General features: G+C 27.6%; 5 protein-coding genes across 7 annotated transcripts in view; 2 read left to right on the top strand and 3 right to left on the bottom strand.

Annotated features, from left to right (window-relative positions):
• LOC103575010 (GRAM domain-containing protein 2B) overlaps nucleotides 1–688 on the bottom strand; it is a 33,699-nt gene extending 33,011 nt beyond the window's left edge. Inside the window, exons 1-2 of one of the 2 annotated variants that reach the window (XM_014444955.2) lie at nucleotides 380–687; nucleotides 241–288 (exon numbers count right to left, since the gene is read on the bottom strand). The gene's annotated coding sequence lies outside the window, so the exon portion shown is untranslated. Of the gene's footprint in view, nucleotides 1–240 lie in introns of both variants that reach the window. The other variant, XM_014444956.2, reaches the window with a different exon arrangement.
• Nucleotides 689–1,622: 934 nt separating this feature from the next.
• Nucleotides 1,623–4,272, bottom strand: LOC103575011 (protein prenyltransferase alpha subunit repeat-containing protein 1-A). 2 transcript variants are annotated; one of them, XM_008554615.3, is made up of 3 exons: nucleotides 3,962–4,272; nucleotides 2,429–3,567; nucleotides 1,623–2,346 (listed from the first exon to the last, which is right to left on the bottom strand). In XM_008554615.3, the coding sequence occupies exons 1-3, from the start codon at nucleotides 4,036–4,038 to the stop codon at nucleotides 2,330–2,332; spliced, it is 1,233 nt and encodes a 410-aa protein (XP_008552837.1). In that variant the 5' UTR covers nucleotides 4,039–4,272; the 3' UTR covers nucleotides 1,623–2,329. The 2 variants fall into 2 exon arrangements, with proteins under 2 accessions (XP_008552837.1, XP_008552836.1); XM_008554614.2 differs by having other exon boundaries at nucleotides 1,623–3,567.
• A 228-nt stretch (nucleotides 4,273–4,500) lies between these two features.
• On the top strand, nucleotides 4,501–6,307 carry LOC103575012 (tubulin-specific chaperone A). Its single transcript, XM_008554616.2, has 3 exons — nucleotides 4,501–4,601; nucleotides 4,678–4,821; nucleotides 6,087–6,307. The coding sequence occupies exons 2-3, from the start codon at nucleotides 4,692–4,694 to the stop codon at nucleotides 6,305–6,307; spliced, it is 351 nt and encodes a 116-aa protein (XP_008552838.1). The 5' UTR covers nucleotides 4,501–4,601; nucleotides 4,678–4,691.
• A 149-nt stretch (nucleotides 6,308–6,456) lies between these two features.
• Nucleotides 6,457–8,311, top strand: LOC103575013 (programmed cell death protein 7). The gene is made up of 3 exons (XM_008554617.3): nucleotides 6,457–7,309; nucleotides 7,803–8,013; nucleotides 8,081–8,311. The coding sequence occupies exons 1-3, from the start codon at nucleotides 6,457–6,459 to the stop codon at nucleotides 8,196–8,198; spliced, it is 1,182 nt and encodes a 393-aa protein (XP_008552839.2). The 3' UTR covers nucleotides 8,199–8,311.
• Nucleotides 8,263–12,090, bottom strand: LOC103575015 (U3 small nucleolar RNA-associated protein 15 homolog). Its single transcript, XM_008554618.3, has 5 exons — nucleotides 11,965–12,090; nucleotides 11,200–11,782; nucleotides 9,853–10,073; nucleotides 9,333–9,768; nucleotides 8,263–8,577 (listed from the first exon to the last, which is right to left on the bottom strand). Exons 1-5 carry the CDS (start codon nucleotides 12,052–12,054, stop codon nucleotides 8,342–8,344), a joined length of 1,566 nt encoding a protein of 521 aa, XP_008552840.1. The 5' UTR covers nucleotides 12,055–12,090; the 3' UTR covers nucleotides 8,263–8,341.
• Nucleotides 12,091–12,804: the final 714 nt, after the last annotated feature.

The following is a 12,804-nucleotide window of genomic DNA, read 5'->3' as shown; positions in this document are numbered from 1 at the left end:
AGGTGCAATTTTTTCAAATATTTTTTTTTTATAATTTATCAGTAAAAAAAAAAAAATTCAAAAATTATTAGACGTCAGTAAACTTTAGTATCATGTTTAAAAATTTAAAGAATTGAAATTAATTATTAATTAATCTATTTATTTAAAATTTATAAATTGTCTGTCTGATACATTTACACTCATTGATTTTTCAATGTAATGTTACAATAATACATAAAAAAAAAAACAAAAATTATTTACTCAAGTGTTGGATAATGTCAGCGCAGACAGTTGTATTTTTTTAGTGACCTTGTGTTAATTATTATTTAAAAAAAAAAATTGAATTAAATTTAAAAAACTTAAACACTCAAAAAATTCTTTTAAAGTCAATTAAACTCACACGTTAATTATAATAAGTTTTACTTTAAAAATTGAAATAGTAATGTATGAAACACGCGTAACAGTTCGCACAATACTAGTGTATAAACTTTTAGTTAGTACCCTCCAAATGAATAGTTTATTTTTGTTACGATTCGGTCAACGTTGCCAAAGGATAAAAAGTAAACTAACAACGTGTACGACGAATTGTTGACATTGAGTTAATAAATTATGCCTGTATTGTATATATATTCAAATATATGGATGTATGGATGTAAAGTACTGTTATACAAATATGAAGGTAATTTTATATTTCCGTCATTATTGAGCATCAATTTTGTAATGAATTATTTCCTATAGTTTGAGTAAGCAGCCTTCACTATTTATTGATTTATAGATACACAATAAGAAGTGTATAGACGAAAAGAAGAATAGAAAGAAGACGAGAAAAATTAATAATGAAATTTGAATTAAATAATACATCAGCGATGACGTTGAGGGGATTTCGATGACGTGTTTGCGTGGGAATTTGTTGACTGATTTTTGGCCTCATTCATTTTATTTCTCAACTATTTATTTAAAAGGTTTTCTTTTATTAACATATATAAGAATAGTTAGAGAAGGTGTAAAATTTAGATCTATAGTATTTGAATTTGAAATTTATATTATCGATGATATTCCGACTGAAAGTAGCAAATTTCAGATGTTGTTTTTAAAAAATTGAATATTATTCAAATATTTATTGTAAGAATTGATACTGAAGTTGGCTGACTAATAATTTTTGGAATTTTTTAAAAACGATCAATTATAAAAAATGAAAATAAAAAAAATGCATTTATAGATTTTTTAATTTTCTACAAGTGCATATTTTTAGTTTTCTTTTTTTTTTTTTTTTTAATTAAACTGTTTAAAAAAATCGGAAAATTCTTAATTGTTTGCTAACTTCAAGATCATTCTATGACACAATTTTCAATACAGTATTACTAAAATTGAATACTTCTGATTTAATTGATGAATAATGTGTCGAGTTGAATATGTATTTAATTGTAATAATATTTGTTTCGCTCTAATTACCTGATTGTTTATTTATTTATTAAAATATGACTTTAATTTAAATGAAACTAAGTTTGAAAATTTGAAAAATCTTCTAGTCCTTGTTTCTTTTACTATTGTTTTTTATTTACTACTTACTCTACTTAAAATTAATCTTGAGTAAAAAATAAATTACTTTTATAAAATTTTAAAAAAATGACAGAAAATTTAATACATAAACTATCACTTTATTTAAAAATACATTTATTCATAATCTAAAATATACTTTAAAAGTATTTTGTGTAGTTAGACAATTATTTTTGATTTCTATATACAGTCGACTACCCGTCATAAGCCTGCCCGTTAAAAGCCTCTTCCCCTCAATCGGCAGATACTGAGTCCAAACAGCTTCCCACTTAACCACTTTTTTGAGTTTCGTACCAGACATCCCGTTATAAGCCTCCGTTAAAATTCTCTAAATTATAAACTAACAATAGGAACAAAATATCAAAATTAATGATAAAAATTTACTATCGATCTTTCGCGGATAATAATTTAATAAATATTAAGTTAAATATTATTTATTGTTGATAATTGTAATGATTAATTACAATTAAAGCTTCTGTTACAATTTAAAAGTTTTATTGAGCATTATGTTGATCAATAACAATTATTATTATTATTACTGTAATTAATACCGTTGTCATTATAATTTTTTCCATTAAAATTATTATTAGTGTAAAAAGATAAGTATTTATTTTAGCGCCATAAGCACTAGAAAAATCGGGATACTGACGTATGTAACAAAACGTAAATATGACATTTAGAATGATAGTAAATAAAACAGGCTTATAACGAGTAGTCGAGAACAAAACTAAACGCCTGGTAGTGGAGAGACTGAAATTTCAATAAAAATTTCCCTACGTCCCCTAGACCAGGCTTACGACGGGTAGTCGACTGTAAATAAAATAAAATTATTTAAATTGTAAAGTATCTAAAAATTTGATAAATTTATCTGCAATATGACTTTGATAGCTACCTTGATGTTTTGAAAATTCAATTATGTCTATATTATTATTAGTAAAAGCAATCTCAAGTAAATTATGAGAATCCTTATCACTTGACCGTTGATCATTATTATCAACTCTAATACAATGCGGAGATTCTAAAAACTCAGCCTTGTAACATGAATACTTTGAGTACGAGAGTTTAATACATCTGAGTGCGTGCCCCAGGAATCTTCGGTGATACCAAAGGGCCTCATGACCAGGAAAACATTTAATAAGGTCTTGATTTAAAATACAATCTTCCACCCAGTAAGACAAAGCTATCAGCACTCGCTCATAATCAATGTCTGCTTTTTTACTTTTACAGTCACCATGAAGAGCATTTAGTATTTCGCAGTATCCTCCATTGTTCAAGCAACTGATGTCTTTACAATCTTGTGCATTATTATATTTTTTAACGTACTCATAAATTATTTTACGCCGTTTATTAACAAATTCTGACGTCAAAGTATCATCAGATTCAAGTATTTGCGATTTGATGAGTAATTTTTTTAGCAGAAATTGTCTATAAGACAACCCACTGTGGTCAGATACATGAAGACTGCACCAATTTTCCGAAGATTCCCATTCAGAAATAATAAACTGATGAAAATTCGTTGATACTAAGGCCTCATACATCGACACTACATGCTGCCGATAACTCCAGGCATGATAATTGTTCGCATATCGATCAGCTGACATCACAGCGACATTTATTTCTGTTTGTAATAACAAACCGATGTCATCTAAATGTCTGTTTTCTGTTAAAATATATTGGATAATCCATCGCCGATAAGAAAATGCCTCGAAACATTTCGCTTTGTGAAAGAGAACTATTTTTATTAATCGCAACTCTTGTATCGCATCAACGCGACCATTGCGGACTAGTTCACGTCTCATGTTCCAAAAAGTATTTACATCAGGGTTGAGAAGAATCGCACCCAGTAACCATCGGGAAGTTGTTCCTGGATCTTCCCGTCGGAATTTATTGTTTCGTGATTCAATGAGACGGTTGTATGTGTAGCAGTAGAGTGGCTGAATGCACCAAGATGCCAGACCCAGGGAGTTTTCTTCGTGATAAACTGGAGATTTGTTTTCATTGTCGTCTTCTAGGATTATTTCGAAACTTTGACTGGAAATAATAAAATTATATTAATTATTAATTTGAAAAAAAAAAAAAATATTTAAAAAAATTGCACTTTTAGTTTTTTAAATTTCCTACAAGTGCATACTTTTATTTTTTTGTAATTGATTCATTGAAAAAAATATTCAAAAAATTTTTGAATGTCTGTTAACTTCAGGGTCATTAAAATAATATTAATTATTAACTTAAAAAAAAAGTAAAATTAATTTATTTGTTTATCAATCAAAGCAGTTATGAATTAAAAAATTAAAATATAATTTTTTATCAATTCATACACGTCGACACTACAGTCATTGCAGTTTACGTGTTTTACAAAATAAAATATTTTTAAAAACCCCGCCCTCATTGTTGCTAATAAAAGATAACAATAATTAAAACTCACAGGTTCGTATCTTTTTTAATAACATTCTCAATATCAGAAAGTATTTTTTCAGCTGCTGGGAACGTATTTTCCTGCATATTGACACTCACTTAATTTTAGTTTAAAAATAAACTCCATCCATATTATTAATAGCACTGATAAGATTCAATTAAAAAATAATAACATCTTTTTTTTCTTTCTCGTCTATTACTTTTTCTCTGCATTGCACAATGCAGTAATAAACATTTATCCTCCATTGCAGTAGCATACAAAAAAATTATTTTTTTTTCCAACGACACTTTTCTCAAAAAAAAAACATATTAAGCTCCGTATTATTTCATTTTTATTTTCTGCCACCGCGCCGTGAATTTAGCCAGGATTAATTTTACGCGGAAAAGAATAAAAATTTGAAAATTTTTATTCAGTAATTAGATTAATCAAACACAGTAATCATTTATTAAATTAAAAATAATTATTATCAAGTGTACAGAAAGGAATTAAAGATATTAAATTTTGAAAAAATTTTAAATGAAATATTTTTAAAAATTAAACTCTGCTAACTTCAGGTTATTTCTGATGCATCATCCATTGGAGAAATGATAACCTAAAATAAACTTTGAAAACGTTTTGAATTAATTGCTGATCATCAAATCCTTATAAGGTATTTAAAAAACAACGTAATAATATTTATTAAAATAAATAAAAGCGAAATTAATAAATTTAATTTTTTTTTTAAGTTTTTAAAAATAAAATGTCTGATCCGCGTTTACGTACATTGAAAATAAAAACCGGTGTTGTAAAACGTCTTGCTAAAGAAAAACAAACTTATGAAAAAGAACTTATTCAACAACAAGAACGTGTTGAAAAATTTAAACAAGAAGGTATTTTTAAAATTTTAAATATTTATATTTTGTAATGATTCTGAAGTTAGCAGCCAATTAATCAATTTTTTAATTTTTTTTTCCACAATTTAATTTTCAAAAAAACTAAAAATATGCACATGTAGAAAATTTAAAACACTATATGCGCAATTTTCTGAAATTATTTTTTTTAAATTTATCATTTTTGAAATAATCCCAAATTATTAGACGTCAGCTAATTTTAGTATCATATTTAATAAATGAGTATGAATGCAGCAGACATGAAACAATTTATAAATTTGAAATAAATTTTAAGAATGCGCGTACAGATTTAAAATTGTCTAAATGCGCATTTTGTAATTTTTACTCTAATTAAATATGAGTGTAAATGTAGCAGACATAAGACAAATTTAAAATTATCAATAAATAGAGTGAATGATTAAATAAAATAAAATTTAAAAAAATGCGCATTTAAAAAATTTTGAAATTAATAAGTGCATTTTTTATAAATATTATTTTTCAAATTATTTCTTCTATTTATTTATAATTTTAAATTTGTTTGATGTCTGCTACATTCACACTCGTAATTAAATTTTATTTAATTATTCTAAAATTTTTGTAATTTGTCATTTGTCAGCTACATTCACACTCATTTTAATAATTATAAAATATAAAAAACGATATAATACTGCACTGAGAGAAAAATCTGGTTTTCTGAACTATGAAAAACATAGTTCAATGAAGCCTCCAATATTACCCTCAGTTCAGATAACTGATATATAGTTGTCAAATGTACGATGATATCATAGTTGTTTTAACTGTGTTATAGTTCAATGAACAATGACAATAGCGAACGTAACTAAGTCAAAAATGGTATTCTTATTACAAAAAAATAATCAAGAAAAATCCTTAATTATATTCGTAGACGACTTAAATGATGCTAAATTAATGAAATTATAATCGTACAATTGTTGAAACATTTGTGATTCTGCTGAAGTATAAGTTCTGAGAAATAATATTAAATAGTTACCACAATAAAACAAATGCTTAGTTAAAACTACTACTTTCAAATAGTTTCGGACACTCATGATATAGTTCAAGAAACTAGAAATATTAGTTAAGATGACTATTTGTTCATTACCATCCCTTTCTAGTTACCACAACCATGCACTTTTCTCTCAGTGTAAAATTAGCCGACAATTGAAAATTGGGAAAACATCAGTTGTCTGCTACTTTGAGCATAACTTTAACTATACGTATAAATAAATATAAATAAAATTGTATAGGTAAAGATCAGCATGACATTAAGAAGCAAGAAGAAGTTTTGCAAGAATCATTGATGATGGTTCCTGATTGTCAACGTCGATTGATGAAAGCTCATGAAGAATTGAAAAGTATTTTAGAGTCTGAGCAAGATTTAAAAGAAACCGAAATTTACATTGAAGCTGAAAAAGTTGTCGCTGAAGCCGAAGAACAATTACCCAAAAATTCAAATTTATCAGCATGATTATCTAACTTTTTTTTTAATATTACGAGAATTTAAGCATTTATTTTATCTACAATACAGTCAAGTTTTTTTTTAACAATATTATATATTTTAAGTAATATCTTAAGTTTAACTGAGATTTATTAATACTAATAAATTAATTAATCGCCATGTATAATAACAGTAATTATTTATCTCAAAACATTCAGTACGAAAACATGCCACAGTTTTACGCTAATTATAATTACAGTAATTTATATGAACAGCCACAAGTAAATAGATACAACGATTCATCAGGATTTAATAAAACATTTGAATACAACCAATCAGATGTTACGAGTAATCAATTAGTTATTGATGTTTATCAGCGAGAAAAAGATACTGAGTTGATAAATAATTTTATTGATGAGAATTCAAATTTGAAAGCTGACAAAAAGTTTAATCATAAAGAAAAAAATAAAAAACTTGGAATTACCCAAATAAAATCATTACTGTCGTCAATAAATAAATTGAATGTTAATTTGAAAGAAGAAATTTCAAGTTTAGAAGAAGAAAAATTCAAATTAGACACTGAGGAATTAAATGAAAAATTACAGAAATGTATGAGAATAAAAATGGAAGTAGAAAAGTTGTCTTTGATGATACGTGAAGATGATGTAATTTTGAAATTTAAAAAACTTATTGATCAGCGCAAGAAAAAAAGGATGAGAGAAAAAAAGTTGAGGGCTAAATGGAAAGCTAGTAAATTATTGGATGCTGAGAGAAGAGATCGCTTACATGCTGCGGCAGATGCTTGGATTAGAGATAAACAGGATGTCATTGAGCGGGAAAAACAAGAAGAAAATTTACGCAAAGATGCAGATATGATTTTATCAGACATTCGTAATAAACGTAGTGATGCAAGGAAATATTTATCTGTACTTAATGAACTTAAAAACTTACGTAAAGTTAAATCAGCTAATGCTCGTGCACGAGGTGAAAAATTGTCTGTTGCTGCTGACCAAGCTTTTGAAAATATCATTGGTAAATATTATTTTAAAAATTATTTGTAACTTTTGAAATCACTCAATTCGAATCGAGAAAATTCTGATCAACTTCCAAGTATTCAAATTTTTATTTAATGAAGAGCTTAGTTTTTAACCAAAATAACTTTTTTGTATATTCGTGCCTGAGTTCTTTTTATTCTGACAAAAATTTTAAGTATTGGAATAAAATATTACAATATTTTAAATCTTTCAAAAGAAAAAGAATTATTCGTTAATTTTCTAAGTATTCGAAGCTTTACAAATTAATCGTAAAGTTCCGAATAATTTGAAAAATTAAGAATAATTCTAATAGTTTTGAATTATTTTAAAAATTTCAAATAATCAGGAAAATTTTAATTATTCGATTTAAAGTTCGAATTGAATAGTTAAAATAATTCGTAAGTTCGATCTGTTAGCACACCCCTATATTATATATATGTTTACTAATTGTATTTTTATTATTATTAATAAATTATAATTTTAATTTACAGTTCAATTAATTGAACAGTGGTCAAAACTTGATCGTGAATATTCAATTGAAGAACATGGATTAAAATTAATGCTACAAACAGACAATGAAAAAGTGATAACACGACAGAAAAAAAATAATTTTGATGATTGGGAAGTAGCTATTTTTGGACGTAAACTTTCACCAGTTAATAACGGAGTTAAAAATGACTTCAATAAATTTGTAATGATTAGGTAAATATCTTTAATAACCAATATAGTAATATTTAAAATAAATATATGTCTACATTAATAATTACAGATTTATGTGGGATAGATATATAAATTACCATGGGGAAGGAAGACGTATCCCAATAGGTTGGGTAATGCCAGAATTCCCATCGTCCGCTGCATGGCAAAAATGCCTCAAAAAAATATAATCACTAATGATAAAGCTTACATAATTATTTTTCAAGCTAATTATTTAACTATTAATTCTTGTAATATTTGGTAATGATTTTTATTAAAAGAAAAAAAAATATATAAATATTTATTTACAACAAAATTATTTATTAAGTAATTATCAAGATATATTGAGTATCAAATTTTTTTGAGCTGCGCTAGAGGGTTCCAAAATCTGAGGCTCTTTGACTGACGTCGACTGCGTTGATTCAGCGCCTGAAAGTATCATGTATAGAGCGCCTTGTAATTCTGTCATTGATGTTATCAAATCTTCTTCTTCATTAAGCTTTTGATGTAACAGCGCGAACATTGTTCTTGATTCTGGACTAAGCTCATCAATAGTATCTTCATATAAATCTAAAAAAAAAACGTTAATTATCAAATTATATTGCAGGAATGTGAACAATTCCCCTGATAGCCATTTTAGCTTGAAATTGACAGTAATTTGCTGACAATTTGACAGCAAAAGTACACAAAAATTTTCGGTTAATTTTTCCTCAATTTAGAGATAACTTTTTATTAAAAAAACAAAAAGACAATAAAGTTAATTCTTATTACAGGAGGTAGGCAAATTGATGCATAGAAATATCTACAATTTGACGGCAAAAAAATACTTAAAAATTTTCTAAATCAAATAAATAATAAATTGATGTAAAAATTTGCCTGCAAATTGATGACAACTTTTTCTAATCAACTTTTGAAGTCAATTTGCATTTTCATGCGGGTAGTAAATTTACGTCAAATTGTATAGCAAGTTGTATACAAATTGTCATCAAAAATGACAAGTCCAAAGTTGGTGGACATTTAACGAAAAATTCAAGAAAACTTGCTACAGCAAACTCTGCTATTAGGGACATTGAAAATACTAATTATTGATTTAATAAACAATAAAATTAGAGAATAAAGGGATCATTTAATAAAAATGTTGATCAGCAAACTTTCACTGCAACGTTTCGCAGTATTTTTTAGCTTCATTAGGCTGTCAAATCGCAGCTTAGATTTTTCTATTAGTATAAAGCCTCGCATAATTTAATAAATAACAGAGAAACGATAGAATGACTTCCATCAACTTCCGAAATCCCTGGCCCTGATCATAATTTCCATAAACTTACCCATTAAAATATGTGTAACATGAAGTAAAACACGAGAAAATCGTGGGCTTCCAATGTGCTTGATGATAAATTTTAAAATATTAACTAGAGACTTTCCATCTCTCGCCGCTAGGGCTTGTCGTAAACCTTGACGACGTGTGAGCTCCTGAAGAAGAGCTACTGTGACATGTGGATTTTTATTGACAACAAAATTAACCATAACACAATCCAGTGCTTTTGAATACTGAAATTTTCTAAGAAAAGTATCATGTTTGCTCATCATTTCTTTATTCTCATGAGGAACAACGATATCAATTGATGACGAATGTAAATTTAATCCACGTCTTCTGTGAGATATTTTTGTTCGTTTTTCATCTTCTGTTTTATCATCATGTTCTCTTCTTCTTATTGATATTAAACCATCAACCATTCCAGCTACTATTGTTTCGTCATTAGCCTGAAGTGTCAACACAAAATTATTTTTTACAAATTTTAAATTTAAAAAAAAAAAAAAGTAAAATTATTTTAAAATAATACTTACACTGATTCCAAGACTTAGGACTGAATTCGGATAATCAAATGTATGAATGGCTTTATAAGTACCTACGTCATAAATATTTACATGTCTGTCTAAAGATCCTGACAATATTTTATGACCATTTGATGCCATTGCAAGACAAGTTATAGTTTTATGATGTTGAGATACTCTTGCTAATAATTTACCACCAGTTAGCGCATCCCATACTTTCATTTCTGTACCTCCTATAATATAATAAATATTTATAATAATTAAATAATTGGACATTAAATCCCTCGAAATGAGGTATCACACTAAGGGATGAACTTAAAGATTTGAAATTCCAGGACGTACCAACGTTCATTTGGCAAAAAGTCACCCGTGTAAAAAAAATGCAGACAAAAATTTATGTTTCCTGCGCAACGAAAATGAGAAATTTTGATGTAATTTGACTGCTTAAAGGTGACTAAGGAGTAAATGGGGGCGATTGAAATTTTCGGCTGACATACTAGTACTTATATGAAACATTTCGGAAATCTCGATCGAGTAGATTCATTTCGTTTTTTTTATTTTCATTCTGCGAAAAACGTTGCGATCTTCCGGTCCATACAAATTTGAATTAGAAGAAATATTACAATTTAAATCGTTCAAAATAAAATTTTGAAATTAATCGCACGCCCCTACAAAAAATTTAAATATCGCGATTAAATTCCCGGATTCGTTTAAAAATTCCCTGACATTTCCCAATTGCAAAAAAATGCCTGATGATTACTGACATTTCTGGTTCAAAGTTCAAACTAGTCGCACATCCCTAGTAAAATACAAAAACATTCGACTACCCGTCATAAGCCTGGTCTAGGGGACGTAGAGAAATTTTTATTGAAATTTCAGTCTCTCCACTACCAGGCGTTTAGTTTTGTTCTTGACTACTCGTTATAAGCCTGTTTTATTTAATATCATTTTAAATGTCATATTTACGTTTTGTTACATACGTCAGTATCCCGATTTTTCTAGTGCTTATGGCGCGAAAATAAATACTTATTTTTTTACACTAATAATAATTTTAATGGAAAAAATTATAATGACAACGGTATTAATTACTGTAATAATAATAATAATTGTTATTGATCAACATAATGCTCAATAAAACTTTTAAATTGTAACAGAAGCTTTAATTGTAATTAATCATTACAATTATCAACAATAAATAATATTTAACTTAATATTTATTAAATTATTATCCGCGAAAGATCGATAGTAAATTTTTATCATTAATTTTGATATTTTGTTCCTATTGTTAGTTTATAATTTAGAGAATTTTAACGGAGGCTTATAACGGGATGTCTCTTAATAAAAAATAAATAAACAAACCTGCTGAGATAAATATTCCTCCAGATGGTAAAAATATAACACTTTCAACTGGAGCACCATGATTGACAGTAAATACACTTTTGTTCGTTCTAGTGTCATACATTTTAACAGTTTTATCATAACTACCAGATAAAAATATATCTGGTGAAATAGGACTTACTGTTCCCGCTCTAACATAATCAGTATGCTCTTCAAATTTCATCAGTTGTGTTTCTCCAGGTATGTCCCATACCGCAGCACTTTTATCATCAGAAAATGATGTTATGTGACGTCCATCGACTGTGAAAAACGTCCTGTGTACCGGAGCTTGGTGACCAGTAAATAAACGCAATAAACTTTTAGTTGATACGTCAAAAAGACGTACGACAGATTCTTGTCCGCCCGCACAAATGAGTTTTCCATCAGCACGAAAGGATCCTCCGTAAGCGAACTCTTTAAATTTTGTCAAATTTTTAGTAACAAGTTTTGTTACTGTATTGTAAACTTGGACTCTTACTGAACAAGTCACGGCAAAATTTTGCGGCTCAGCTCGTGAAAAATCGACGTAATCTATCGCACCGAATTCTTTGACTAATACTGGCGGCTAAAATTTGAAGGTTTATTTATTTAAAAAAAAAAAAAAAAAAAAAAAAAAAAAAAAAAATAAGTATTCAAAATATTGTAGGTTAAAATAAACACGTGGTTTCTAATGAAGAAAACAATTAACACTTTTTGTAAAGAACTGATAATTTAAAATGATAAATAATGAATTAAAAAATAACTTACTGAGAATTTTTTCCAATAAATGCTATCTGGTGTAAGATCAGGTGCAATTTTAGCAAAAACTTTAACATTTGTTTTTTTAAACGAAGCCATGATTAAAATTAGAGGGATGTGTTAGGTCACGTGGAAAACAAAACGTCTTTTGGGTTTATCGGGACGAGATTTAACCGCATGGTGACAACACTATAGCCAGTTTTTTCAAGCGCGAATTTTTAAATATTGATAATGGCCACATCTATTGGCGCTTGCAATATACCTGGGAAAATTTTAATTCATAATTAAATTTAATTAGTAGAAAAAAAGTGAATTACCAATTAATGTATATACGGGCCGTAGTCCCGTGTCTGCAATCTGTCTCGTATGTCACTACTATCAAAAATAACAAAAATATTTATAAAAGTGAAAATTTTAAACTCAAGGCATAAGAATTAGACTTCGTCCTAAGAACCATTTTTTTTCAGAAATTTTCTGTCTTACCGATTTAAAAAATCGAAATTTTCCATTTTATCGACTGTTTTAAAGTTGATGTTAGGGATCGATGTAACGGGTAGAGTTTATTCATAAACGCTACTTTGGTAGTGATTATATCATGGTAGATTTTTTCATTGGTAGAAATTTTAAGGCGGTAGGATATTTTAATGGAGTGGGAATTTTCTAGGTAGGTATGATCCGGCTGACTTCAATTGGGTAGACTTTTATTTTTGGTAGGGTCACTTATTTTTCAAATGTGTATTTTTTTGTAATTTTATTTTATTAATTATTTACTCTATTTCATAATAATTTCAAATTTGTCATGTCTGCTGCATTCACACTCATAAAAAATGATTAATTCCTTTTGCTCTC

The sequence above is a fragment of the Microplitis demolitor genome, chromosome 1, assembly GCF_026212275.2.
Source record: "Microplitis demolitor isolate Queensland-Clemson2020A chromosome 1, iyMicDemo2.1a, whole genome shotgun sequence".
NCBI classification, from domain to species: Eukaryota; Metazoa; Arthropoda; class Insecta; order Hymenoptera; family Braconidae; genus Microplitis; species Microplitis demolitor.
Note: the sequence above shows the minus strand (reverse complement) of the source record. Positions and strands in the feature narration are given on the sequence as shown.

What these genes read in the sequence shown, in the direction of transcription:
- LOC103575011 (XM_008554614.2), bottom strand. Translation starts at nt 4,038, where the DNA reads ATGCAGGAAAATACGTTCCCAGCAGCTGAAAAAATACTTTCTGATATT. An exon ending in ATTAAAAAAGATACGAACCT is followed by an intron (nt 3,568 to 3,961) that starts GTGAGTTTTAAT and finishes TATTATTTCCAG; the next exon opens with TCAAAGTTTCGAAATAATCC.
- LOC103575012 (XM_008554616.2), top strand. Translation starts at nt 4,692, where the DNA reads ATGTCTGATCCGCGTTTACGTACATTGAAAATAAAAACCGGTGTTGTA. An exon ending in TGAAAAATTTAAACAAGAAG is followed by an intron (nt 4,822 to 6,086) that starts GTATTTTTAAAA and finishes AAAATTGTATAG; the next exon opens with GTAAAGATCAGCATGACATT.
- LOC103575013 (XM_008554617.3), top strand. Translation starts at nt 6,457, where the DNA reads ATGTATAATAACAGTAATTATTTATCTCAAAACATTCAGTACGAAAAC. An exon ending in AGCTTTTGAAAATATCATTG is followed by an intron (nt 7,310 to 7,802) that starts GTAAATATTATT and finishes TTTAATTTACAG; the next exon opens with TTCAATTAATTGAACAGTGG. An exon ending in AATAAATTTGTAATGATTAG is followed by an intron (nt 8,014 to 8,080) that starts GTAAATATCTTT and finishes TAATAATTACAG; the next exon opens with ATTTATGTGGGATAGATATA.
- LOC103575015 (XM_008554618.3), bottom strand. Translation starts at nt 12,054, where the DNA reads ATGGCTTCGTTTAAAAAAACAAATGTTAAAGTTTTTGCTAAAATTGCA. An exon ending in TCCTAAGTCTTGGAATCAGT is followed by an intron (nt 9,769 to 9,852) that starts GTAAGTATTATT and finishes TTGACACTTCAG; the next exon opens with GCTAATGACGAAACAATAGT. An exon ending in TGTTACACATATTTTAATGG is followed by an intron (nt 8,578 to 9,332) that starts GTAAGTTTATGG and finishes TTTTTTTTTTAG; the next exon opens with ATTTATATGAAGATACTATT.